General features: G+C 42.3%; 1 protein-coding gene and 1 non-coding gene across 9 annotated transcripts in view; one reads left to right on the top strand and one right to left on the bottom strand.

Annotated features, from left to right (window-relative positions):
* LOC130283328 (uncharacterized) overlaps nt 1-24,477 on the bottom strand; it is a 48,875-nt gene extending 24,398 nt beyond the window's left edge. For 3 of the 8 annotated variants that reach the window (XM_056532672.1, XM_056532671.1, XM_056532673.1), the window contains exons 1-4: nt 17,904-18,048; nt 6,521-6,853; nt 3,005-3,304; nt 978-1,094 (exon numbers count right to left, since the gene is read on the bottom strand). In XM_056532672.1, the coding sequence (XP_056388647.1) occupies nt 982-1,094; nt 3,005-3,304; nt 6,521-6,853; nt 17,904-17,952 (795 nt within the window). In that variant the 5' untranslated portion in view covers nt 17,953-18,048 and the 3' untranslated portion in view covers nt 978-981. Of the gene's footprint in view, nt 1-728; nt 1,095-3,004; nt 3,305-6,520; nt 6,854-12,445; nt 12,886-17,903; nt 18,050-18,422; nt 18,535-24,440 lie in introns of those variants that run through there. The other 5 variants (XM_056532674.1, XM_056532678.1, XM_056532677.1 and 2 more) reach the window with 5 other exon arrangements.
* Nucleotides 1,363-1,556, top strand: LOC130283548 (U2 spliceosomal RNA). The gene has a single exon (XR_008846734.1). It is a non-coding gene; the product is annotated as a U2 spliceosomal RNA (small nuclear RNA).
* Nucleotides 24,478-25,613: the final 1,136 nt, after the last annotated feature.

Genomic DNA, 25,613 nt, shown 5'->3' with positions numbered 1-25,613 from the left:
TTGAGAAGATTTCTTTTACCTACTACATGTGACTATACCATCAGATACCCCTCACAAGGACAGCTATGCACCAATAATTATATCTTAGGACTTTCTTGTGTTTGTCCCATTTAGTTTCCTGAACTGTCTTGCAATCTTTTTGTAACTTGTATGTCATTTGTTTCCTTGTTGTTTTGTAAGTAGCCGCGAAACCAAATTTTTTATTTTTTTATTAAATGTTTAATTTAAAAGCTCTGGTCTTTTTTCTCTAAATATGAGCTAACAGCTCAGGTGGATTACATTTACAAAAGGGTTAATTTAGTGACTTGCTTGAACTAGCAGCAGGTACCCAGAGGAGGCCAACTGGTGCCAGAAAGATAAACAGATTTGTAAATGACTTCTATTAAAAAATCGTTACCCTTCCAGTACTTTTTAGCAGCTGTATGCTACAGAGGAAATTCTTTTCTTTTTGAATTTCTTTTTTGTCTTGTCCACAGTGCTCTCTGCTGACACCTCTGTCCATGTCAGGAACTGTCCAGAGAAGCATAGGTTTGCTATGAGGATTTTCTCCTGCTCTGGACAGTTCTTGATACGGGCATCAGGTGTCAGCAGAGAGCACTGTGGACAAGACAAAAAAGAAATTTAAAAAATAAAAGAATTTCCTCTGTAGCATGCAGGGCAAAGATTTTTTAATTGAAGTCATTTACAAATCTGTTTAACTTTCTGGCACCAGTTGATTTAAAAAAAAAAAATGTTTTCCACCAGAGTACCCCTTTGAAGGGGTACTCCACTTTTCCAGCGTTCAAAACATTTTCTTCGGAACGCTGGCTGTGGGCTACGGGGGTCATGACGTCAAGCCACACGCCCTCAATGCAAGTCTAGGTGACCTTGACATCTGCTCAGGTTTCTCTAGACTGTTTCTAGGAAAACTAACTACTAAAAGGAGTTATGGTGGTGCGAAATACATGCTTGATATGGATAAAACCACAAGACCGTACCTAGTCAAATGCAAGTGTTAGAGAGATGTATGGCTATCAAGAAGATCACCAGAACAATGGCGGTGAGGACGGACTTCCAATACCAGGAACATGTAGAGACAAGTGGCTGTTCTGCAACTGTAAGACACAAACATGTAAATATAATTGGTAAACATTGTCAAAAAAACAAAAAGTTGACATTTATATAAAAATGTGAAATAATAATATACAAATACGCATTAATGGGCACCATGACTGATGACCTGTGACCAGACACAGGGGCCTCCGTCACTTGAAAGGAGCCTTGGGATACGCTGGCAGAGTTATAGGCAGCGTTAGGGAAGTGCCTTTAGAGACATCCTTTGGGTGCATACCTAATTTTAATGGGGTAATAACATGTGCAAACATTGCTTCTCGGCCTTTTGGCTAAGATCAAGTGTAGTATCTGTTCTTATCAGTGGTTTGGTCTTTGCCATTGATGTAGGATGGATGTTGCATGGAGGGAGCAGGTGTACCAGGGTGTTCCGGGGATGGTTCTGAGGAATCAGCTCGACGGCTGCCCTGATGTGACCGGTTTTCTCCGGGTCTCGCCATGAGGTAGAGGGGTGTAGAGCTGAGGTACTTCTGTGCCTCGGGGAGTGGTGACCCTGAGGTGTCGAAACTCACTGGGTGTTATAACTCACAGAGTGAAAGCACTGCATCATACTCTTCACCTTTGGCACTCCCCCTTGGTATCCCGGCCTTCTGGTTAGGATCGGGGAAATTTTTATAGATCCGGACGGATGACGGGGCAGTATATCTGCACTCATCCACTTATTTATTATTTTTTTGTATGTCACTGTGACACATTTTGTGTATTTCTTTGTACGCAGAATTGGCAGGATGCGGTAGCCCTTCTGGGTTTCCCTCCTGGCGGTCTAGGGGAGGTGGTTGTGGCCTCCCTGCAACCTCCTCACCTCCCTGCAACCCCTGGACATCTTGGCTTCGGTCAAGATGCCATCAGTATACGGCTCCTTGACTGATACCTTGGTTAATGCCTAGGTTGAAGCCAGGAGCTTTTTTGGCCCCTTAGTAGCTTCGGCGAAAAGGGGCATCGAACCTGGATCCTTGCAGGTGCCTTTTGGCCTGGAGATGACGGGTAGATTTGTTGGCGGGGCCTCTCTCATGTTGGAGAAGGGCTTAGCGATAGACTGCATCTTTTGTGCCCGTTTTTTTTAGTGTGACACATTTGCACTTTTTCTTGCACTTTGGGTGATAGAGAGCACTTGCCTCGGCTCTTAAAAAAATAAATAAACAACATGTGCAGAGATCTCAGGCCTTAGGATTATAAGTAATGGGGTACAAAAATATTATCAAATCCCCCCCTCCTAGTAGGCTAGAGATATGGTGGTTACTTTATGGAAGTGGCCCCAGTTTGATCTTTGCTATGGGAGTCCCCTCACCTCTATGTATCACCACAGTGGTGTCCCCTTTAAGTTGTCTTTCCAGTTGATCACTCCTTTCAGGGAGAAGGTCGTCAAATTAATATTCCAGTAGAAGATACAAATGATTCTACCAATACCCAGACCCCCCCTTCCCTAACAAAAATAAAGCAGTACCATGGCATTGCCAGTGATGGCTCCTCAAAACAATCTTGTGGGGAGATTGTGGGGAGAGGTAAGGAACATTACCTGAAACTGTCCTTACGTGAAAGAAGAGACCCACGGCATTGGGTATATAATGCAATTAAAAGTCTTCTTTATTGCAGCATAACAGGCTATATAACAGGGTATATAATGCAATTAAAAGTCTTCTTTATTGCAGCATAACAGGCTGCATAACATGGCGTCTTGGTCCATCTCCTCTTCGTCCTGTTATGCTGCAATAAAGAAGACTTTTAATTGCATTATATACCCGGTGCCGTGGGTCTCTTCTTTCAAGTAAGGATATTTGGACAGCTTGTCTTTTTTCTGCTGAGCACGGGTTTGTGGAAGCAGCCTCTATGTTAAAACCTATGTCCAACGCTGGGCGCAAGTAGTGCGGGATGACACTCTCTCGTATTGGATTACCTGAAACTGGTTTGTTCCAATGGAGTTGGATATGGTTGGATCTATACCAGACCTCACACATCACCTTGTCTTCATGGGTTAATGTGTATTCAGGCAATAAGATGATGTTCATGGTAGTCCACGTCCCATCTGATGCTTGCGTAGAAGTCATCTTGCCCATAACGTTAGTCCCAAAAATATTCCAGGTTACATAGACTAAATGGGGAACTTCATGAACAACGCAAGCCAACTGCACCATCCTATTAGGAAGAATTGTCTGGAGTTGGGCCAGAAGATGGACATTATAGGGTGTAGATCTCTCTAAAAACAGATAATAAAAGTGAATATTACAAGAGAATTTATGGAGAGAATTGAACTATACATGTAGTGTACATACAGGAAAATGTCTATTTTGTATGGAGAAAAGTTGGTTTCTGATAATTGTGTTATATAGGAAAGGGAAGCAGTGACCGATATGGTTGGGTCTACATCCCAGAGATTACTTTACTGGTGCATAAAAGAAAGAGATCTCCTAGTGATCTAGATTACAGGTGTCACATACTCATGTAGCACACAACCTAACCAATCAGAGAACAATAGAACTATACCCCCAACTCACACTTTTTGGGGAGGAGGTGTCTTAGTCAGAGGCGTAACTTGTAGCTTCCGGGCCCTGATGCAAAATCTACAACAGGTCCCCATGTGCAAATTATTATACTGGTGTCTTATGGATCATTTGTGCTTTGGAGCCCCCTTAGGCACCAGGGCCCTGATACGACTGCTACCTCTGCACCCCCTATAGCTAAGGCCATGGTCTTAGTCCCAAAGTACATTTCTGGGAAAATAAAAATCAACATTGATGGTGAAGTTGCATGAAGGTGGACATGTTCTAAAGCAGTGATTTTCAACCTTTTGGCAACTGTACCCCCAAAGGCTGAAAGTATGTCCGCGGGTACCCCTCGCGCATAAATTTGTTTGGAACTTACCCGCGAGGGGTACCTGCAGACAAAAGGCATGTGCTTAAATCAAGGGGTACTTTAAGAACTGTCCAGAGTAGGAGAAAATCCCCATAGAAAACATATGCTGCTCTGGACAGTTCCGAAAATGGACAGAGATGTCAGCAGAGAGCACTGTGGTCATGATGTCAGCAGAGAGCTCTGTGTTCCAAAAAGAAAAGAATTTCCTCTGTAGTATTCAGTAGCTAATAAGTACTGGAAGGATTAAGATTTTTTAATAGAAGTAATTTACAAATCTGTTTAACTTTCTGGCACTAGTTGAAAAAAAGTTTCCACCGGAGTACCCCTTTAAGACTTATCTTGTGCTGCAATGGACAATTAACATTCCTTTACCCTCTGCTTTAAGCATATTCTAAAAACACATCTTTTTAGACCAAACTATTACATTTTCTAATCTAAATCCTCTCCATTTACACCCCTCACATTATTTCTCAGAGCCTAACACGCTATGTAACAGTATCCCCCATGCTTCTTGCTCCCTAATACAACTCATGAAGCTGTACGGTATGTGTACTGCACAGTTTGGTCTAAAACATGTCTGAACCATTGTATATAAGAAAAAACAAACAAACACCCAGCAGAAGATAAACACCACACATGTAACCCCTATAAAAAAGTTAGTGTCCCTTAGAGGCTAGTAGATCTCCACATCATGGCCTCCACATCAGAAGTTCTGCTCACTCACAGCCTCCTAGTGCACATGGTGCAGAATCTTTATAAGTCCAGTAACAAGCGATGCCTGAGGCTAAAACAATAACCTTGACCTGGCCAGGAAGGGAATGAAAGACCCCACTACCGACCTGTCTGCCATTCTATAAAATCCAGGCCACTGGAACCCGGCTTACCGAAGCCTTTCACGGTGTAAAGGGTTAGCCTTTTTCTAATTAATGTACCCAAAGAAATGATGCTTTGGTGACATGACCCTCTCAACCAATAGTTGCAGAGAATGTCCCTAGTTCAACCCAATCCCAGGAGAATTGGTGGACCCAAACCTGTTAGAACCAGTGTGGCCGGGGCTTTAGCCATTGCCACATGTGCATTTCTTAGCTCTGTTATTGCTAGAGATACCTACACCTAGGCCATACATCTTCTACCTTGGTATAATTATCTTTAAACCCGAGAGGGAGAATACCGTCTGTGACAGAGAGGAGAAGGCTGAACAAGGACCTCTCTGCAATTCACTAGTCTCTTAGTCAGCCTATGGTTGGAGTTAATGCTGCTTGGCTACCATGTCAGGAAATTTTCCCTGGAAACGTCCTTATTGATACAGTGTCATACAACTACAGTCTATATACAACAAACTGTGAACCGAACCCTGACGATCCTTCAGTAATTTTGTTACTGAGAACCTTGAGAACCTGTGAACATTTACATGTGCATTAGACTTAAAACGTAAACGTAATAAAAAGCACCTAAAACACTGCTAAATTCAGTAAAGCTGCTATAAAAGCACCAATCAAAAGGGACAGTGACCAAATATCTATTCTTCTGGCTGGAAAACTGTAACATTCCAAGGAAGTGCACAAGACGTTGTTCAAGTTGTTTCAGGGAATCCAAGTGTCCAGAGGTCTCATTCCTGCACTTTGCGTATGAGACGCTTACTTGACAAAAGGTTGTGTTTGGGTCACAAGGGAACACCAAGTTATGGGACACTTTACAGGACTACAACTCCCAGCTAGCCAGCATCTCCAAGTAGCACCTCATGTATGCAGTGGTCCCTCAAGTTACAATATTAATTGGTTCCAGGACGACCATTGTATGTTGAAATCATTGTATGTTGAGACCAGAACTCTATGGAAACCTGGTAATTGGTTCTGAAGCCTCCAAAATGTCATCCAAAAATAGGAAAAAGTTAAAGAAAAATAAGTAGATAACTAATATAGATAAAGCAAATCCTTACATATAAAAGTCAGAAAGATCTGCTGGGAGCTGTAAATCACGGTCTATGTCAGTGTTTCCCAAGCAGGGAGCCTCCAGCTGTTGCAAAGCTACAACTCCCAGCATGCCCGGACAGCCAAAGGCTGTCCGGGCATGCTGGGAGTTGTAGTTTTGCAACAGCTGGGGGCACCTTGCTTGGGAAACACTGGTCTATGTAGAGGACAGGAGCTTCTTCAGGGTCCTCTACAGAACACACAATGTCCTAAAAAAGTAACATGGAGTCGCCCTCACCTGGTGTCCAAAGGAACAGCTAACCCTGATACAGTACAGTACATGTAATACCTCCCTGTACTGTAGGGGGCGCTACCAGACACCAGTCAGTGCATGCACTTCAGTAATACAGGGGTTTTACCAGTAAAATGTCCATTCTGATTGGTCGGTTGTTCCGGCTATTGACACGTTTTACAGATCTGGACTGTCTGTAGCATTGTATGTTGAGTGTGGTTTCAACTTACAATGGTCCAGAAAAGACCATTGTATGTTGAAACTATTGTATGTTGAAGCCATTGTAAGTTGAGGGATCACTGTACATGGTTTTGTGTCATTATAATAAATTATTCATGTTCCATAATAGGAGCCTTACCTCTGACAATCAGGATGGTTCCATTTGAAATGTTATAGGTAGAATAGTAATAGTATGCACAGAAGTAAACTCCGGAGTCACGGGTCTGTGTGTTGCGTATCTGCAGTTTAGCCTTATAATCTTCATTTCTACAGATATATTTATTGTTGTCATTGTGCACACAAGATTTAACTAGAGAAATGTTTTGTCCAGTTGTCCAACTTCTTCGGTACCAGGAGACCAGAGATCCAGCTTCTAGTAGTTGATTGGACAGACAGGAGAGCTCTGCTATGGTCCCCGAATCCACATGTATGACGTCTGTAGGCTGATACAGAATTACCCCGATAACCATCACTGCAAAACAAACAAACAACAACCACATTTAGGGTAAGTTCAGACTACGGATTTGTAGCTGAATCTCCGCTCGTAGGAGGACCGTGCTGCACTGCGCCGTTACCATTGAAGGCTATGCAGTGCTCGCGGACTTCCGCGCAAAGAATGAACATGTTCAGTGTGAACGGGTCTCGCGGAAGAGTGAAATTCCGCACAGTGAATTTCCGCGGGAATTCCACAGTGTGAACATACCCTAAAAGGAGAACAGTCTGGATACAGAATTTAAGGGTTCCCCAAATGAAGAAGAAGCTGTTGGGAAACCTTAAATGGACACTCTTTAAAAAAAAAATGTTTGCCATTGCACTCATTATGGTAAATAAAAAATCTTTCTAATGTACTTTGTTTAAAAATATAAATAAAATAGAACTGTCCAGAGCAGGATAAGTTTTCTATGGGGATTTGCTCCTACTTTGGACAGTAGAGTTGTCAGCAGAGAGCACTGTGGTCAGACAGAAAAGAACAACTCAGCTTCAGCAGCTGATAGGTACTGGAAGGGTTAAGATTTTTTTTAATAGAAGTCATTTACAAATCTGTTTACCTTTCTGGCACCAGTTGATCTAAAAAAAAAAAAATTATAAAAGTTTTCCACTGGAGTATCCCTTTTAACCCATGACTAAGGGTCCTTGATCCGAAACGCGTTGGCGTGAAGAGACCCATCTCCAAGATGGTAACTGTACGTGATATTGCCTGATGTACTCCCCTACCTGCCTTTCTATGGAACTTTTAATGAGATATCAATAAACTCCTGATTTTATGTGCTGGCTACATTCGTCTATTGTGCTAATTTACAAATCTGTTTAACTTTCTGGAGCCAGTTTTTAACTGGAATACCCCTTTAACACAACACAAACGGGTTTCGAACACATGCAGAACTTAACAGAACATTTTTACGGAGCGTGACACAACAGAGGTAAAATCGACTTTCATGCGTCAACGCGTTTCATGCTGTAGTCGACTTTACCTGTGTTGTGTTATGTTTTGTAATTAGTGTAGAAGTAGAAAAAAGAAGACCAGAGGACGGCGCCTCGTGCGTTACCCTAGATAGAGAAGGGGGAGGGGTGTCCCTTTTGGGAGGGGTGCAGGCTCTATTGATTGGCCGCGTACACATATCCCCCCATTTAGGGGTTATGAAGATGGTGTGGATCTGTGCAGCCCGAAAGGTTCCAGGAACGACCAGCTGGTGTCCTGTGAAGGTACTGTATAGAAGGAATGGAAAAATTGACCTTGGCAGCAGGCACTCCGTAATCAAAATAGGAAGTGTCACACTCCGGTCACGGAGTTGTAGAGTTAAGTGACTTTATTTGATGTACAGCAATACAGCAATGACGCGTTTTGGGGTGAAACTACCCTTTCTTCAGATTGACAGAAGTACGACTTCTGTCAATCTGAAGAAGGGGTAGTTTCACCCCGAAACGCGTCATTGCTGTATGGTTGTACATCAAATAAAGTTGCTTAACTCTACAACTCCGTGACCGGAGTGTGACACTTCCTATTTGGATTACTGAGCACTGCCAAGGTCAATTTTTCCATTCCTCCTATCAAGTTTTGTAATTAAGCTGCATTTCTTCATGTCCTGGACCATCGTTTACTCTTCAAGCCACCCTGAAAGAAGCCATTAGGAATAAGCAATGTCTTACCTGGAGCTGTCAACAGGCTGAGTATTAATTTCAGCATCTTCCTTTCACCATCTAATGTCTCACTGTGAACTCATTGTACAAAGTCAGGAAATGGTCATTGGTGCGAGAACATCCCCTCCTCTTCCTGACCACCGATATGCCACATGTGTACCGGGGCCAAATAAGCTTATATGGAAACTAACACGCTGTAAACTGCTCAATGGCTCCTCCTTCGTCTGAACCTGTTGCCGAAATGACATAGACACCTAGGTTCCCTTGTGGGTGATGGCCAGGGTTGCCACCTTTCATACCAAAAAATACCGGCCATGCTAATTTGCATAGTTAATTATATGTACGTGACATCACAAGATACACATATGTGGGGGGGGGGGGAGGCGTATTTTGTCCTTTTATGATTGTATTTATTTGACAAGTCCTGTTTGTATGTATATTTGTAAAGCAATAAAATAAATAATAATAATAAAAAAATAATAAAAAAATACAACTCCCAGCATGCCCGGACAGCAGAGAGCACTGTGGTCAGACTGGAACGAACTACACTTTTTTTTTATGAAACCGAATGTCGAAACAGTATAGCAAAATTGTGGTGTGAACCCACCCTTATCCAGGAATGGAAAAACAGAGAAAATTGTTCTAAAAAACAGCTCCTCCCCATGTCCTCAGAATGTGTTCAGTATTACAACTTGACTCCATTCACTTCAGTAGAACAAAGCTGCAGTACCACACACAACCCGAGGACAGGAGTGGTGCTGTTTTTATTTTATAAAATTTTTTAAAGAAATCAGCTCTGGTTTTCTAAGCCCTTGTTTGCACTGCGGTCGGGGTCTGTTAAGTGGAACTCCGTTGGCAGTTCTATCAAGTTTAGTGGAGAGAAAAATGGTGCACGCACTATTTGTTTGCTACGCTAAAATCCTTTAAAATTACTAAGTCACAGAAGGACCCCATGCAAGTGAATAGGGGCTGTCGGGACCCAGCAGTAGCCATTTGCGTCTGACCCGTTTCAGGGTCCGATCAGCTCAAAAAAATAAAAAAAGAGCCGATCGGACCCTTAAAGGGGTAGTCCAGTGGTGAACAACTTATCCCCTATCCTAAGGTTAGGGGATAAGTTTGAGATCGCGGGGGGTCCGACCGCTGGGGCCCCCTGCGATCTCCTGTACGGAGCCCCGACAGCCCGCGGGAAGGGGGCGTGTCGACCTCCGCACGAAGCGGCGGCCGACACGCCCCCTCAATACAACTCTATGGCAGAGCCTTCGGCAATCTCCGGCTCTGCCATAGAGATGTATTGAGGAGGCGTGTCGGCCGCCGCTTTGTGCGGGGGTCGACACCCACTATCTGGCCGGAGAGCCTAGCCCCCGTACAGAGAGATCGCAGGGGGCCCCAGCGGTCGGACCCCCCGCAAACTCAAACTTATCCCCTATCCTTAGGATAGGGGATAAGTTTTTCACCACTGGACTACTCCTTTAACAGGTCGGATGCAAATGGCTACTGCTGGGTCCCGACAGCCCCTATTCACTTGCATGGGGTCCTTCTGTGACTTAGTAATTTTAAAGGATTTTAGCGTAGCAAACAAATAGTGCTTGCACCATTTTTCTCTCCACTAAACTTAATAGAACTGCCAAGCGGATCGTGAAGGCCAAAATCAGGAAGGACACACCACTGAAGGGCGCGCTGCGGAGCGTTGGAGGCTTCTGCGTGGGCATTTTCCTCACTATGGCCAATGCGTTTATTGTGCTTTTTATAAAAAACTACAATCTATGGTTCTACATCATCGCCACCCTGGCCATCGGATCCTTCCTGACTCTCGCCATGGCGTTTTCTATGAAAGCCAGGATTAGGGTGCATTCACACCACGTTTTTGCAATACAGTTCTCGTATACGCTTTCAATGTGAAAACCGTACGGAACCGTATTGTAAACCGTATTCATTGACTCTCCATTGAAAACCGTATGCCAAAAGATGCATCAGGTTGTGTCCATTTTGCATCCTGTACGGTTTTGTACAGTTTTTTAACTGTACCCAAAACCGTTACCTACCATGGTTTTTGGTCCGGGTGAAAAACTGCATTAAACCGTACACGTTTTTATTTAACATGGGAGTCAATGGGAACCGTACAGAACCGTATGTGCATACGGTTCTATCCAGTTTTCACCATACGGTTTTTGACTTTGCATAGGTTTTTTTCTTGGAATCAAACAAGTGAAACTTTATTCAAAATGGAGTGAACGGTTAAAAACGTATACGTTTTTTTCTTAAAAAATGTATGCAACCAGACATAATTTTTCAAACCGTACACGGTTTTTAACTATGTACGGGTTGAAATTTGTACACACGTTTTGATACAGTTTAGTCAGGTTTTGAGGAATCCGTTTTTCATCAAAAACCTGATACGGGAACTGTATTACAAAACCTGGTGTGAATGCAGCCTTACTGTGCTGCTCATGTTAAAGGACCTATAACTGTAGTAAACAACGGTTTCAGGTCCGGTCACAGAACCGGATACGGGTCAAAAATGAGCCGACTGGAGTCACCGTTTGACTCCGGTCGGCTCATTAAAGTGAGCGCCGGTCAGGCTGGGGTACAGGAGCGCCCGGTTTTCCTATCCCCCAGCCGGATGCGCCAGCCGTAGGTAGAAATCGTGGTGTGAAAGCACCCTAACTTTTTTATTGTTCCATCTAATGACCCATAGGAGGGCTTGTTTTTTGTGAGACCAATTATACTTCTCAATGACAACTTTCATTTTACCATAAAAGCAATTTAGCAACTTTTGGGGGTTTCGTTTTTACGCGGTGCACTTTATGGTAAAAACTGACGAGTTTATTCTTTGGGTCAATACGATTAAAATGATTCCCATGTTTACATGCTTAGTTATTATTGTAACAGAGATACATGGAGATGGCGTGTTGGCCGGCGCTTTGTGCGGGAGTCAACATGCCCCCTTTCTGTGGAAAGTCTCCTGTGAAGGAGATCTCGGGGGTCCCAGCAGTCGGACCCCTGCGATCTAAAACTACATTTTTCTGCATGATAGTTCTCCTTTAAATTCCAACCGAATTCTCAGTGTATCACTATGCCAGTGTATCCCAACCAGGGTGCCTCCAGCTGTTGCAAAACTACAACTCCCAGAATGCTCGGACAGCCGTTGGCTGTTGGCAGGGTTTCCCAACCAGGGTGCCTCCAGCTGTTTTGCAACAGCTGGAGGCACCCTGGTTGGGAAACCCTGCTCCATACTTTGTTATACCTGCCCATCAGCCTATGTACTGTTTCCCCTATAGGAGGCGCACTATGTCGCATGTGGTCGTTCATCGCTAGAATTGGCGATGTCTGTAACGGCGAGCTGGAACACCCATACCACCGCTGCAACAAATTGTTTGATGAAGCCAAAAACAATTGCTTCAAGGTCATGTCCTTCATGCGCTTCCTGTGCTGCATCCTGGATGCGTTCAAGCCTCTGTGCGGTCTGGCGAAAAGTAAGTGTAATGTCACATGACACAATCTATATACATAAAACACAACATGTATATATGTGTGTATAAATATATGTATGTAAGTGTTTGTATGTATATGTGTATGTGTTTGTGTATAAATGTATGTGTACTGTATATATATATATATATATATATATATATATCTGTATGTATATTCCAGCATTACTTCCAAATAGCTGGAGATATTTCTATGGAAATTGGTATGGAAAATATTGTAAAGTTAAATCATCCCTAACTCACCCCTTACACCTGTCCCCTTATGTACATATTGCTTTGTGGTGGCCCAGTACGGGAGTTGTTGCCCCTTACCTTGTTGTCCTGTCAGGCAGCCTCCCTTCAGTGTCCCCCCTGGGCCCCCTTACACCCGTCCCCTCATGTACTTATATTTTGCCATTTATTATGATGTAAAGTGTGTAAAGAAGTGTTATTTATACCTTTAAGAAATGTTCCCATGTGATCTTCAGTTGTCATGTGATTTGTCATGTGATTGTTACCCAGGAGATATCAGTGACCAGGTGACCTAGGGGTGACCAATGGGATCCCCCCAGAGTCTCCCCCATAAAAGTCCTGGGAGGAGTCTCTTCTCTCTCTTGCTTCCTGCTGAGGTCCAGTCAAGTTGAGCCCAAGAGTCCAGAGTCATAGGAGCCTCAAGTCCAGTCTGCAGCCACAAAGCAAAAAGTAACCACAGTCACAGTCTTGTCAGTCACAAGTCAAGTCAGTCACAGTCATCATTTGTCAAGTCAACATGGCCTGCATTAAATTGACCCCATCTACTAGAAGTCCCAGCAAGCCCTTAAGGTCTCTGAGTCACTGGTCACCTCCTTGGGCCCTGGATGAACTGTATAGACTTTTCCATCTGTCTAACCTCAGTAAAGCTACCGTTGTCTGTAACTTGACGTCGGAGTCATTATTGCCCCTGTGCCTAGCCCAGGATCTAGCGGTATACCTTCGGGTGGTATTGAGGATAAACCACACCCTGGCGTCACGAATACAAGTGGTTAATGCCATCTGCCCCTAGGGTAACTCCATCTGCCCTGCATCACACCCCATACCGCAATCTGATTGGTTGCTATGGGCAACTGGTCATCTTTTCTTCTGCTCAGGCTTCGATATATCTCCCCCATTATGCCTAGCTATTTAGCGATGCGTAAACATGGATTGAAGATCTAACAGATTCTCCAGGACATGCTGGGAGTTATTGTTGTTTTGCAACAGCTAGGGAGGCACAAGTTGGACAGGTCTTTTGTAGAAGTAACAACGGTGGCCTTTACCTGTCAGGGCATGCTGGGAGTTGTAGTTTAGCAACAACTTTGAAGCCACAGGTTGGGGAAATCTTCTGTAGAAGTAACAGTGGCCTTTGGCTGCAGGACATGCTGGGAGTTGTAGTTTAGCAACAGCTGGGGAGTCACAGGTTGGAGAAACCCTCTGTATAAGTAACAACAGTGGCCTTTGGCCATCCGGGCATGCTGGGAGTTGTAGTTTAGCAACAGCTGGAATACCACAGGTTGTAGAAGTCTTTCTGCAGAAGTAACAGCGGTGGCCTTTGGCTGTCAGAATATACTGGGAGTTGTAGTTTTGCAACAGCTGGAGAACCACAGGTTGAAGAACTATTTCTTTAAAGGGGTTATCCAAGAAAAAACTTGTTTTTTATATATCAACTGGCTACAGAAAGTTAAACAGATTTCTATTAAAAAATCTTAATCCTTTCAGTACTTATAAGCTGCTGAAGTTGAGTTGTTCTTTTCTGTCTAAGTGCTCTCTGATGACACCCGTCTCGGGAACCGCCCAGTTTAGAAGCAAATCCCCATAGCAAACCTCTCCTACTCTGTGCAGTTCCTGAGACAAGCAGAGATGTCAGCAGAGAGCACTGTTGCCAGACAGAAAAGAACAACTCAACTTCAGCAGCTGATAATTATTGAAAGGATTAAGATTTTTTAATAGAAGTAATTTACAAATCTGTTTAACTTTCTGGAGCCAGTTGATATCAGAAAAAAAGTTTTTTCCTGGAATAACCCTTGACCATCTAAGACAGATTTTCCCAACCAGGGTGCCTCCAGCTGTTGCAAAACTACAACTCCCAGCATGCCCGGACAGCCAACGGCTGTCCGGGCATGCTGGGAGTTGTAGTTATGCAACAGCTAAAGGCCCCCTGGTTGGGGAACACTGGTCTAAAGGTCTCTATTAGAGTAATTAGCCTTTCAGCTAGTAAAGAGTGAAAAGATAATGGCGGAAACAGTAATAGCGATGATATATAATTTCGCTTTTTCCTTTCAAAGTCAAGAAAGGTGGAAAAGAGCCGAGGAGCGGCATGTAGGTCAGAGGAAGGAGCGGCGGTATCGCCCAAAACATCTTAGGTGCTCTCCTCCAGAAGGGCATTGTTCATTATTACACAGAGACTCAGTGTCCGCGCTCGGCGCATTTCTCCGAAGCAGAACGGAGACACACAGAGGTCTAGTTACTTGTGGAACAATGACCGCGGGATGAATGTTAATCGCGCTTTTCGCCTTCCAATTTAACGGCTTTCAGGTCCGCCGGCTCCGTCCTTGGCTGCGGCAACTCGTTAAAAAAAAAAAAAAATGTAAAATTGTCAGAGGTGAATTAATGAGACCGCCATTAACATTAACGCCGCCGATTAGAATATTAGCATTTTAGATTGTAGCGCTGAAGCAGAATCGGGCGGAAAACATATGGCGCAAAGAGAAAAAAAAACAAAGACGAAGAGCGAGAGAAGACTCGACGTACTGGCTGCTCAGTCCATTAACGGCGTTGATCGCAGGCGTCGTCGTTAAAACTTCGACAGGCGTCCAATAAGTCATCTACGAGCGAAGAGTTGACAATATGTCGCGCCTGTTTAGCATTCAGCCGGCGGGGACTGCGTGCACGCCGTTTAATCAGGCACTTATAGTTCGTAGACTTTCAGACGTCTTTCATGGTGGCGAGAGCAGGACTATTGGAGGATACGTGTCACTGCAGGACTTAACTGTTGCGAGATAGAGCAGGGGCGCTGCGGAGATTTAGAGCGACGGTCCATTGGAGAATTATATATATATATATGAATTGGCCACTAGGTGTCTCTATAGTGCTGATATTTTACCAGCCTTACATGTAGGTCAGTGTTTCCCAACTAGGTTGCCTCTAGTTGTTGCGAAACTACATCTCCCAGCATGGCATGCTGGGAGTTGTAGTTTTGCGGCAGCTGGAGGTCCACAGCTTGGAGACCACAGTGCTAGGTAGTCAATTCTTTAGCTTTGAGGCACACTCAAATAAAAAAAATAAAAAATAGATTAAAAAAAATAGCAGAAAATGTTATCGGTTTTGTTCTGCCATTCAATCCTTATTTTGAAACTTTTTTTTTTAAGACCTTTTTATGCATATTATTATGCAATTTGCAAACCTGCCATTTTTGGGGATCATACTGATGGCAAAAATTATGGACAAACATTTCTAAATGTTTTTTTATTTGTTATTGATGATCCAGGAAAAGCTGGGTGACCATTCCTGTAGAGCAGCTTTCCCCAACCTGTGACTATTAAAGGGTTACTCCGCTATCCAGGGTTACAACGCTGTGTGTGGGCTTCCGTGTTCACGCCCGCCCCCTCGTGACGTAACGGCACGCCCACTCAATGAAAGTCTATGGGAAGACTTGCATTGGGGGGACCAGACGTGACGTCACATGACGGGGCGTGACGTCACGAGGGGGCGGGCGTGAACTCGAAAGCCCACACACAGCGTTTGGAACTCAATGTTCCAGATGCTGGGTAGCGGAGTAACCCTTTAAGACGTTGCCTTCCGTATTATTACTATATCTGGGCACAGGGGGCATTATTACTATATGGAGGCACAGAAAGCATTGTTACTATATGAGGACACAGGGACATTGTTACTTAATGGGCCACAAGGGGACATTATTACTATATGGGGACATTGAAGGCATTATTACTATATGGGGACACTGGAACATTATTACTATATGGGGGCCCAGGGGGACATTATTATTAAATAGAGGCACAGGAGGGAACTATTACTATTAGAGGGTTTAGGGGGCATTATTACTATATTGGGACACAGGGGGCACTATTAATATATGGAAGCACAGGGGGCACTATTACTATATGGAAGCACAGGGGGCACTATTACTATGGGAGAGCACAGGGGGTATCATTACTATATGGGGGCATAGAGGACATTATTACGATACTAGGGGACAGGGGGACATTATTATTATATAGGAGCATAGGGTGCATTATTACTTTATGGGCACATGAAGCATTATTACTATATGGGGGCACGAGGGGACATTATTACTGCATTGGGGCACAGTGGGCATTATTACCTTTGGGGCATTATTAATATTGGAAATAATAGCAAATGGGGGACACAGCTGGGTCATTATTAGTGAGGACATTATTACTGTATGTTACACTTATGGGGGCACCATATTCTGCAGAGACAAGTCATCATGGAGGTCTGAGTCCGATGGTGAAGAAAGGGAAAAAGAATGACTTTGAGCATAGAAGAGGTCACCTGTAGTTCCATCCAGTGACCTCTTCTATGCTCCAAGTCTGGGCTACAGAGCTCCTATATAACACTAGTATATAACTCTATATGGGCACTGTATGGGGGTAATATTAGTTATATTGGTCCTTACACTACTTACAGTGGGCCTCCAAAAATGATTCAAATAATATCAAATTATGAAAAAAAATTAGTACAACAAACATAAAGAAAAGTATTGCAAAGAGACTCAGATTTTTGTACAGTAGAATCAAACTTTGATATATCCAGAAATGTTTTTCAGGAGCAGTGTTTCCCTTTAAAGGGCTACTCCGGTGGAAAACATTTTTTTTTCTCATATCAACTAGCTCCAGAAAGTTAAACAGATTTGTAAATTACTTCTATTAAAAAATCTTAATCCTTCCAGTATTTATCAGATGCTGTATACTACAGAGAACGTTGTGTAGTTCTTTTCTGTCTGACCACAGTGCTCTCCCATGTGAGGAACTGTCCAGATCAGGAGCTAATCCCCGTAGCAAACCTATCCTGCTCTGGGCAATTCCTGACAGAGACAGAGGTGTCAGCAGAGCACTGTGGTCACACTGAAAAGAAATTCAAAAAGAAAAAAACTTCCTGTTAAGCATACAGCAGCTGATAAGTACTGGAAGGATTAAGATTTTTTCATAGAAGTAATTTACAAATCTGTTTAACTTTCTGGCACCAGTTTTCCACTGGAGTACCACTTTAACCACTTAAGGACTCAGGGCGTATCTGTACGCCCTGAGTCCGCTCCCGTTCTATAACGCGGGGCCACACTGTGGTCATAGCGGGTCGGGCCTGGCCTCTCACAACAGCCGGGACCCGTGGCTAATGATCGAAAGAATTATGATTTTTTAAAGGTAAGGAGGAAAAAACGAAAGTGCAAAAACGGAAAAACCCTGAGTCCTTAAGGAGTTAAAGGGGGTATCCAGGCGTGAAAAAAACAGACATGATTCCCCCCCCCCCCCCCAAAAAAAAAAACAGCGCCACACCTGTCCTCAGGTTGGGTTTGGTTCTGCAGCTCAGTTCCATTGAAGTGCATGGAGCCAAGTTGTAATACCACACACAACCTGAGGACAGGAGTGGCGCTGAAAGAAATTAGCTCTGTTTTTCTATTCCTGGATAACCCCCTTTAAAGGCCTGGTATGGGGGGAACTAGCAGATAGTAACTTAGCCGTCGTAGTAAATGAGACATGATATATAGTTGGTCATATAGTCAGTGAACCTTCCTGGATATTTCCAGCTTTGAAAATGACTTTATTCTTCATGCAAAAATATAATGCAAGCAGAGAAATGCAATAAAAGAGAAATCAATCCAAAAAATCCAAGTGGCAAATAAATGGAAGGAATGATACAAACCAGTGATAATGTCAGTAACCGCCACGCTGAGGTATCTGCCTTCTGTCATCTGTGTATGGCGCAGGAGATATGTGTATGATAAAACAGGGAGAAAGACACCAATAACAGCGCCCAGTACCAAAAAGAAACCATCACTGCCTGCTGTCATCATATCTTCTATATAGTGTTTCCTTACCAGGGGGCCTCCAGCTGTTGCAAAACTACAACTCCCAGCAAGTCCGGACAGCCAAAGGAGTTGTAGTTTTACAACAGCTGGAGGCACACTGGTAGGAGTTGTAGTTTTGCAACAGCTGGAGGCACACTGGTTGGGAAACACTGCTCTATAGTGTCAGAGAGGCAGAAATAAAATATATCATCCATCATTTTTATAATATTTATCAGTCTGTTTTTACCAATATAGTATAGTAGAAAGTGTTTAGAGTATAAATGAAGGAAACCATCAGAAGGAAGAGTTGTCATCTGGAAACCATCAGAAGGAAGAGTTGTCATCTGGAAACCATCAGAAGGAAGAGTTGTCACCTGGAAACCATCAGAAGGAAGAGTTGTCATCTGGAAACCATCAGAAGGAAGAGTTGTCATCTGGAAACCATCAGAAGGAAGAGTTGTCACCTGGAAACCATCAGAAGGAAGACAATATTCAATAGTAGAAAGAGACAAACTCGGCACTGCTTCCTTAATTATAAGCACCTGACATCCAATGCCTCTGCTGGCTTAACCACGTCTGATGGTGCTCACTGGTAATAGCAAAGTCCAATGCAAATAATCCGTAAAGAAGAGAAAAAGAAACCAGGGCAACTCACCAATTACGTAAACTTCAAGCTTCTTTATTGATCCATGAAGGGTATAAACTGTGCAAGACACGGGTGGACAAACAACAAGGGGACGTTCGTTCGGGGCTACGGTGCCGTTTCGCAAGATATGCTTCAACTGGCCCACATCGTCTTCCAGCCGGAAACACATTTAAATAACCCTCCCCTCCGTTGCCATAGAAATGAGCCAAACAAAAGGTAAGTGCAATTAAAAATGTTAAAAACAACTGTGTGATACTCCTAAGACATTCATTTAAATTAGTAATGCACTGAGCTCAGTACGTTCATTAAGACCTAAAGGCCCCATTGCTTCTAACCGAAGAATCCATTTAGTTTCATTTTTTAACAGTATTTCTTCTTTATTTTTCCCAGCAATACCATGTTCGATCCTCTCAAGTCCGACAAAATGGAATCCGTATTTTTCTTTCGAATGAACTTCATTAATATGTTGAATAAATCTAGTGGCTCCGATGCCAGTTCTGAGGGATCGAACATGTTCGCGGATTCTGTGAAATAGGGGCCTCTTTGTCTTCCCAATATAAAATAATTTACATTTACATACCAATGCGTACACTACATGAGAGGATCTACATGTAATACATTGTTTCACATTAATAGTATTACCTGCTAATTCTACAACTCTACATTTCATATTTAGAGAGCAAAATGAACATGAACCGCAACTAAAATTTCCTTTCGGGCGTAATTCAGACAACCAATTCTGTCTCGTTGCGTTTTTTCCTCTTTTCAATAAATCTCCAATTGTTTTCGTTTTTCTATATGTAACGATAGGTTTTTCACTAGTAGTTATTGCTATGTCAGCGTCCTCTTGTAGAATATACCAATTATTCGTAATAGCTTTTTTAACTATATTATTAATGGGAGTATTTGAAAAAGAAAAAACGCAACGTTTATTGTTAATTCTATCTTTCGTTTTCAGCAACACTTCTCTTGGTACTCGATCTATTTTCTTTCTTGCATCAAGAATTAAATTAAAGGGATACCCTCTCTGTTCCAAACGATATTGTAAATCATCTGCCTGTTTTTGAAACATTATGGGATTGCTGTTAATTCGTTTTAGTCTGACTAGCTGACTATATGGGATACTATTTTTAACCTGGGGGGGATGAGATGAATGATAATGTAACAATGAATTTTTGGCAATCGATTTTCTAAAACCAGATGTCACTATATTGCTATCTACAATATCTATCTGTACATCCAGAAATTCAAGATGTTGATCTCCAAATACATATGTAAAAAACATGTTAACTCCATTCACTTGATTGAGATATTCAACAAAGGCAGTAAATTCCTTCTCTGAACCGTCCCAAATGATAAAGAGGTCGTCCACATATCTGAGAAAAAGTTTAATTTTACCAATAAAGGGGTTCTTGGATGTAAACACCCATTTGTCTTCCAACATGGAGAGAAAAATATTGGCATAAGCACAGGAGGTGGGAGACCCCATGGCTGTACCATGTGTCTGTCTGTACCAATCCCCTCCAAACTGGAAGACATTATTACTCAACACGAATGTAAGGGCTTCAGTAACAAATTCAATGAAATCGGGAGACTTACCTGTTTTCCGTAGGATAGTGGTCATAGCCTCCACCCCCGAATCCAATGGGATTCGGGTGTATAGGCTCTCCACATCCACGGAACACAGTTTAAACCCAGGTTGCCAATGAAAATTATTCAAAATTTTTATTAAATCTCCGGTGTCCCTAAGATAAGAAGGTAATTCTCTCAGTAGAGGTGAAACTAGCCAATCAATATAGCTGGACAAATATTCTGTCGGTGACCCAATCCCAGAGACAATAGGACGTCCCGGGGGCTGGGTCACCGACTTATGGACTTTCGGTAAAATATACCAAGACGGTTTTTTAATGTTCCTAGGGAGGAGGCGTTCAGCACTTTTTCTACTTATAACTCCTTTCTCATGGAATTTTCGAAGTAGCGATCTCAAATTATTAAGTATCTGTGGACTGGAGATGTGGGGGATATCAAACAAAAAGCTGCCGGAATCCCTTTGGACCCAGAACCCGAAGAGGGAGAGGAAAATCAAAGAATTCTGAGAAAACGCATACCCAAACGCAAGAATGTAACTTGGCGCAAGTAATTCCTGAAAATATAGTAGTGAACCTTACGGATGAAGATTTAGATGAGGACACGATTTCACTATTGAATAAGGGACTGAACTTTGGTCTTAGAGAGAAATTCGACTTTGTCCAGTTCCAAGAGGACTTATTCAGGGGTGTCCGTAAATTAAATTTAAAAAAAGTTTTTTCTACAGGAAATAATGAAAATAAAAATGTAGTCTTACTTGAAGGTGAAACAAGCTGTAAAATAGGACCTTTAGGATTTTGTGTACCTAGTGAATTTAATGAGGAGGAGCAAGATTTAGTCACGTTCCTTGCTGATGTCAATGATCAGGTGTCTGATAGGACAGGAAATACTAATGATGAGTTTTTTTCAGGTGGTAATCCATCGATGTTTAATCCTCCTGTTATACCAGGGAGCCCAATTGATATATTCCAGAAGTCAGTTTTGAAAGAAGTTAAAGCCCTCATTTACCCGAAGGTCCAGAGCAACATCTCAGATAGAGAGCAAATAGCCCTAAATAAATTAAGAAAGAGGGAAGATATTGTTGTTACTAAGGCTGATAAGGGTGGGGGGGTTGTTTTATGGAAAACTACTGATTACAACACAGAGGCTCTTAAACAATTAGGAGATGAGAATACTTACTGTAAATTAAAAAAAGATCCCTGTCCACAGATACTTAATAATTTGAGATCGCTACTTCGAAAATTCCATGAGAAAGGAGTTATAAGTAGAAAAAGTGCTGAACGCCTCCTCCCTAGGAACATTAAAAAACCGTCTTGGTATATTTTACCGAAAGTCCATAAGTCGGTGACCCAGCCCCCGGGACGTCCTATTGTCTCTGGGATTGGGTCACCGACAGAATATTTGTCCAGCTATATTGATTGGCTAGTTTCACCTCTACTGAGAGAATTACCTTCTTATCTTAGGGACACCGGAGATTTAATAAAAATTTTGAATAATTTTCATTGGCAACCTGGGTTTAAACTGTGTTCCGTGGATGTGGAGAGCCTATACACCCGAATCCCATTGGATTCGGGGGTGGAGGCTATGACCACTATCCTACGGAAAACAGGTAAGTCTCCCGATTTCATTGAATTTGTTACTGAAGCCCTTACATTCGTGTTGAGTAATAATGTCTTCCAGTTTGGAGGGGATTGGTACAGACAGACACATGGTACAGCCATGGGGTCTCCCACCTCCTGTGCTTATGCCAATATTTTTCTCTCCATGTTGGAAGACAAATGGGTGTTTACATCCAAGAACCCCTTTATTGGTAAAATTAAACTTTTTCTCAGATATGTGGACGACCTCTTTATCATTTGGGACGGTTCAGAGAAGGAATTTACTGCCTTTGTTGAATATCTCAATCAAGTGAATGGAGTTAACATGTTTTTTACATATGTATTTGGAGATCAACATCTTGAATTTCTGGATGTACAGATAGATATTGTAGATAGCAATATAGTGACATCTGGTTTTAGAAAATCGATTGCCAAAAATTCATTGTTACATTATCATTCATCTCATCCCCCCCAGGTTAAAAATAGTATCCCATATAGTCAGCTAGTCAGACTAAAACGAATTAACAGCAATCCCATAATGTTTCAAAAACAGGCAGATGATTTACAATATCGTTTGGAACAGAGAGGGTATCCCTTTAATTTAATTCTTGATGCAAGAAAGAAAATAGATCGAGTACCAAGAGAAGTGTTGCTGAAAACGAAAGATAGAATTAACAATAAACGTTGCGTTTTTTCTTTTTCAAATACTCCCATTAATAATATAGTTAAAAAAGCTATTACGAATAATTGGTATATTCTACAAGAGGATGCTGACATAGCAATAACTACTAGTGAAAAACCTATCGTTACATATAGAAAAACGAAAACAATTGGAGATTTATTGAAAAGAGGAAAAAACGCAACGAGACAGAATTGGTTGTCTGAATTACGCCCGAAAGGAAATTTTAGTTGCGGTTCATGTTCATTTTGCTCTCTAAATATGAAATGTAGAGTTGTAGAATTAGCAGGTAATACTATTAATGTGAAACAATGTATTACATGTAGATCCTCTCATGTAGTGTACGCATTGGTATGTAAATGTAAATTATTTTATATTGGGAAGACAAAGAGGCCCCTATTTCACAGAATCCGCGAACATGTTCGATCCCTCAGAACTGGCATCGGAGCCACTAGATTTATTCAACATATTAATGAAGTTCATTCGAAAGAAAAATACGGATTCCATTTTGTCGGACTTGAGAGGATCGAACATGGTATTGCTGGGAAAAATAAAGAAGAAATACTGTTAAAAAATGAAACTAAATGGATTCTTCGGTTAGAAGCAATGGGGCCTTTAGGTCTTAATGAACGTACTGAGCTCAGTGCACTACTAATTTAAATGAATGTCTTAGGAGTATCACACAGTTGTTTTTAACATTTTTAATTGCACTTACCTTTTGTTTGGCTCATTTCTATGGCAACGGAGGGGAGGGTTATTTAAATGTGTTTCCGGCTGGAAGACGATGTGGGCCAGTTGAAGCATATCTTGCGAAACGGCACCGTAGCCCCGAACGAACGTCCCCTTGTTGTTTGTCCACCCGTGTCTTGCACAGTTTATACCCTTCATGGATCAATAAAGAAGCTTGAAGTTTACGTAATTGGTGAGTTGCCCTGGTTTCTTTTTCTCTTCTTTACGGATCATCAGAAGGAAGAGTTGTCATCTGGAAACCATCAGAAGGAAGAGTTGTCATCTGGAAACCATCAAAAGGAAGAGTTGTCATCTGGAAACCATTAGATGGAAGATTTGTCACCTGGAAACCATTAGATGGAAGATTTGTCACCTGAAAAACATCAGAAGGAAGATTTGTCACCTGAAAAACATCAGAAGGAAAAGTTGTCATCTGGAAACCATTAGAAGGAAGAGTTGTCACCTGGAAACCATTAGAAGGAAGATTTGTCACCTGGAAAACATCAGAAGGAAGAGTTGTCACCTGGAAACCATCAGAAGGAAGAGTTGTCACCTGGAAACCATCAGAAGGAAGAGTTGTCACCTGGAAACCATCAGAAGGAAGAGTTGTCATCTGGAAACCATTAGAAGGAAGAGTTGTCACCTGGAAACCATCAGAAGGAAGAGTTGTCACCTGGAAACCATCAGAAGGAAGAGTTGTCACCTGGAAACCATCAGAAGGAAGAGTTGTCATCTGGAAACCATTAGAAGGAAGAGTTGTCACCTGGAAAACATCAGAAGGAAGAGTTGTCACCTGGAAACCATCAGAAGGAAGAGTTGTCACCTGGAAACCATCAGAAGGAAGAGTTGTCATCTGGAAACCATTTGAAGGAAGAGTTGACACCTGGAAACCATCAGAAGGAAGAGTTGTCACCTGGAAACCATCAGAAGGAAGAGTTGTCATCTGGAAACCATTTGAAGGAAGAGTTGACACCTGGAAACCATCAGAAGGAAGAGTTGTCACCTGGAAACCATCAGAAGGAAGAGTTGTCATCTGGAAACCATTTGAAGGAAGAGTTGACACCTGGAAACCATCAGAAGGAAGAGTTGTCATCTGGAAACCATCAGAAGGAAGAGTTGTCATCTGGAAACCATTAGATGGAAGATTTGTCACCTGGAAACCATCAAAAGGAAGAGTTGTCACCTGGAAACCATCAGAAGGAAGAGTTGTCACCTGGAAACCATCAGAAGGAAGAGTTGTCACCTGGAAACCATTTGAAGGAAGAGTTGACACCTGGAAACCATCAGCAAGCAGTCATATCCTTTACCCATAAACCGTTTGTGCCATTAGTTCAGGTAATTAGATTTACACTCAGTCCCAGATTTGCAGACGCACCACGGGTGCAGAAATTACCCTCTTGTGCAATAGTCCTAATATACTGTATGACCATCCAGGTGACAATGTGAACCCAGAAAACTCACACTAGGCTGCTGGGAGTCAATAGGGAAATATGAAATGCCAGACACAATTGGCGTTTTTTTCACCCCTTATTTGGCTTTTTTTTGGCTTAGTGGCAGTTTTCATAAATTGCAGCAGGCTGTGACTACGGCATTCTTTCAGGAAGTCTTGGTGTTTTTTTTATTCGAAATGCCACCAAGAATTATGGTCACTTCCCACAAAGCAAAAAAAAAAAAGTTCCATTCACCCTAAAATAGTGCCAAAAGAAGTACAGCAATGAACAACCCCCTCCCCTCCCCCATAACACCATATAGCCCCATAATGCAATAATATATCTTTTTTTGTTTTGCAATACATTATATGGATGACATTACAAAGAACATCTGGTCTTCACAGAATACATACCTCATATGTCTCTGTCGACAGAAAGAGAAAAACATCATGGAACTTAGAAGGTCCGAAGAAAAAAAGAAAGCAAAAGAATAAAAAATCGTGGGAGCGGGAAAGGGTTAAGGCCACTAATAAAAGCTGCAACATACAATATTATTCTCCCTTAGGCTCACAAGCTCCATGGATCTAGGTAAACTGATATATACAGGATACAGTGGTGGGGTATATACAGGATACACTGGTGGGGTATTATACAGGATACACTGGTGGGGTATATACAGGATACACTGGTGGGGTATATACAGGATACACTGGTAGGGTATATACTGGGTACACTAGGGGTGAATATAATGGGTATTCTGGTTAGGTATATACTGGGTATACTGTGGGAGAATATACTGGGTATACTGGAAGAGAATATACTGGGTATTCTGGTTAGGTATATACTGGGTATATTGTGGGAGACTATACTGGGTATACTGGGAGAGAATATACTGG

Source organism: Hyla sarda, chromosome 7 (genome assembly GCF_029499605.1).
Source record: "Hyla sarda isolate aHylSar1 chromosome 7, aHylSar1.hap1, whole genome shotgun sequence".
Lineage (NCBI taxonomy): Eukaryota > Metazoa > Chordata > Amphibia > Anura > Hylidae > Hyla > Hyla sarda.
Note: the sequence above shows the minus strand (reverse complement) of the source record. Positions and strands in the feature narration are given on the sequence as shown.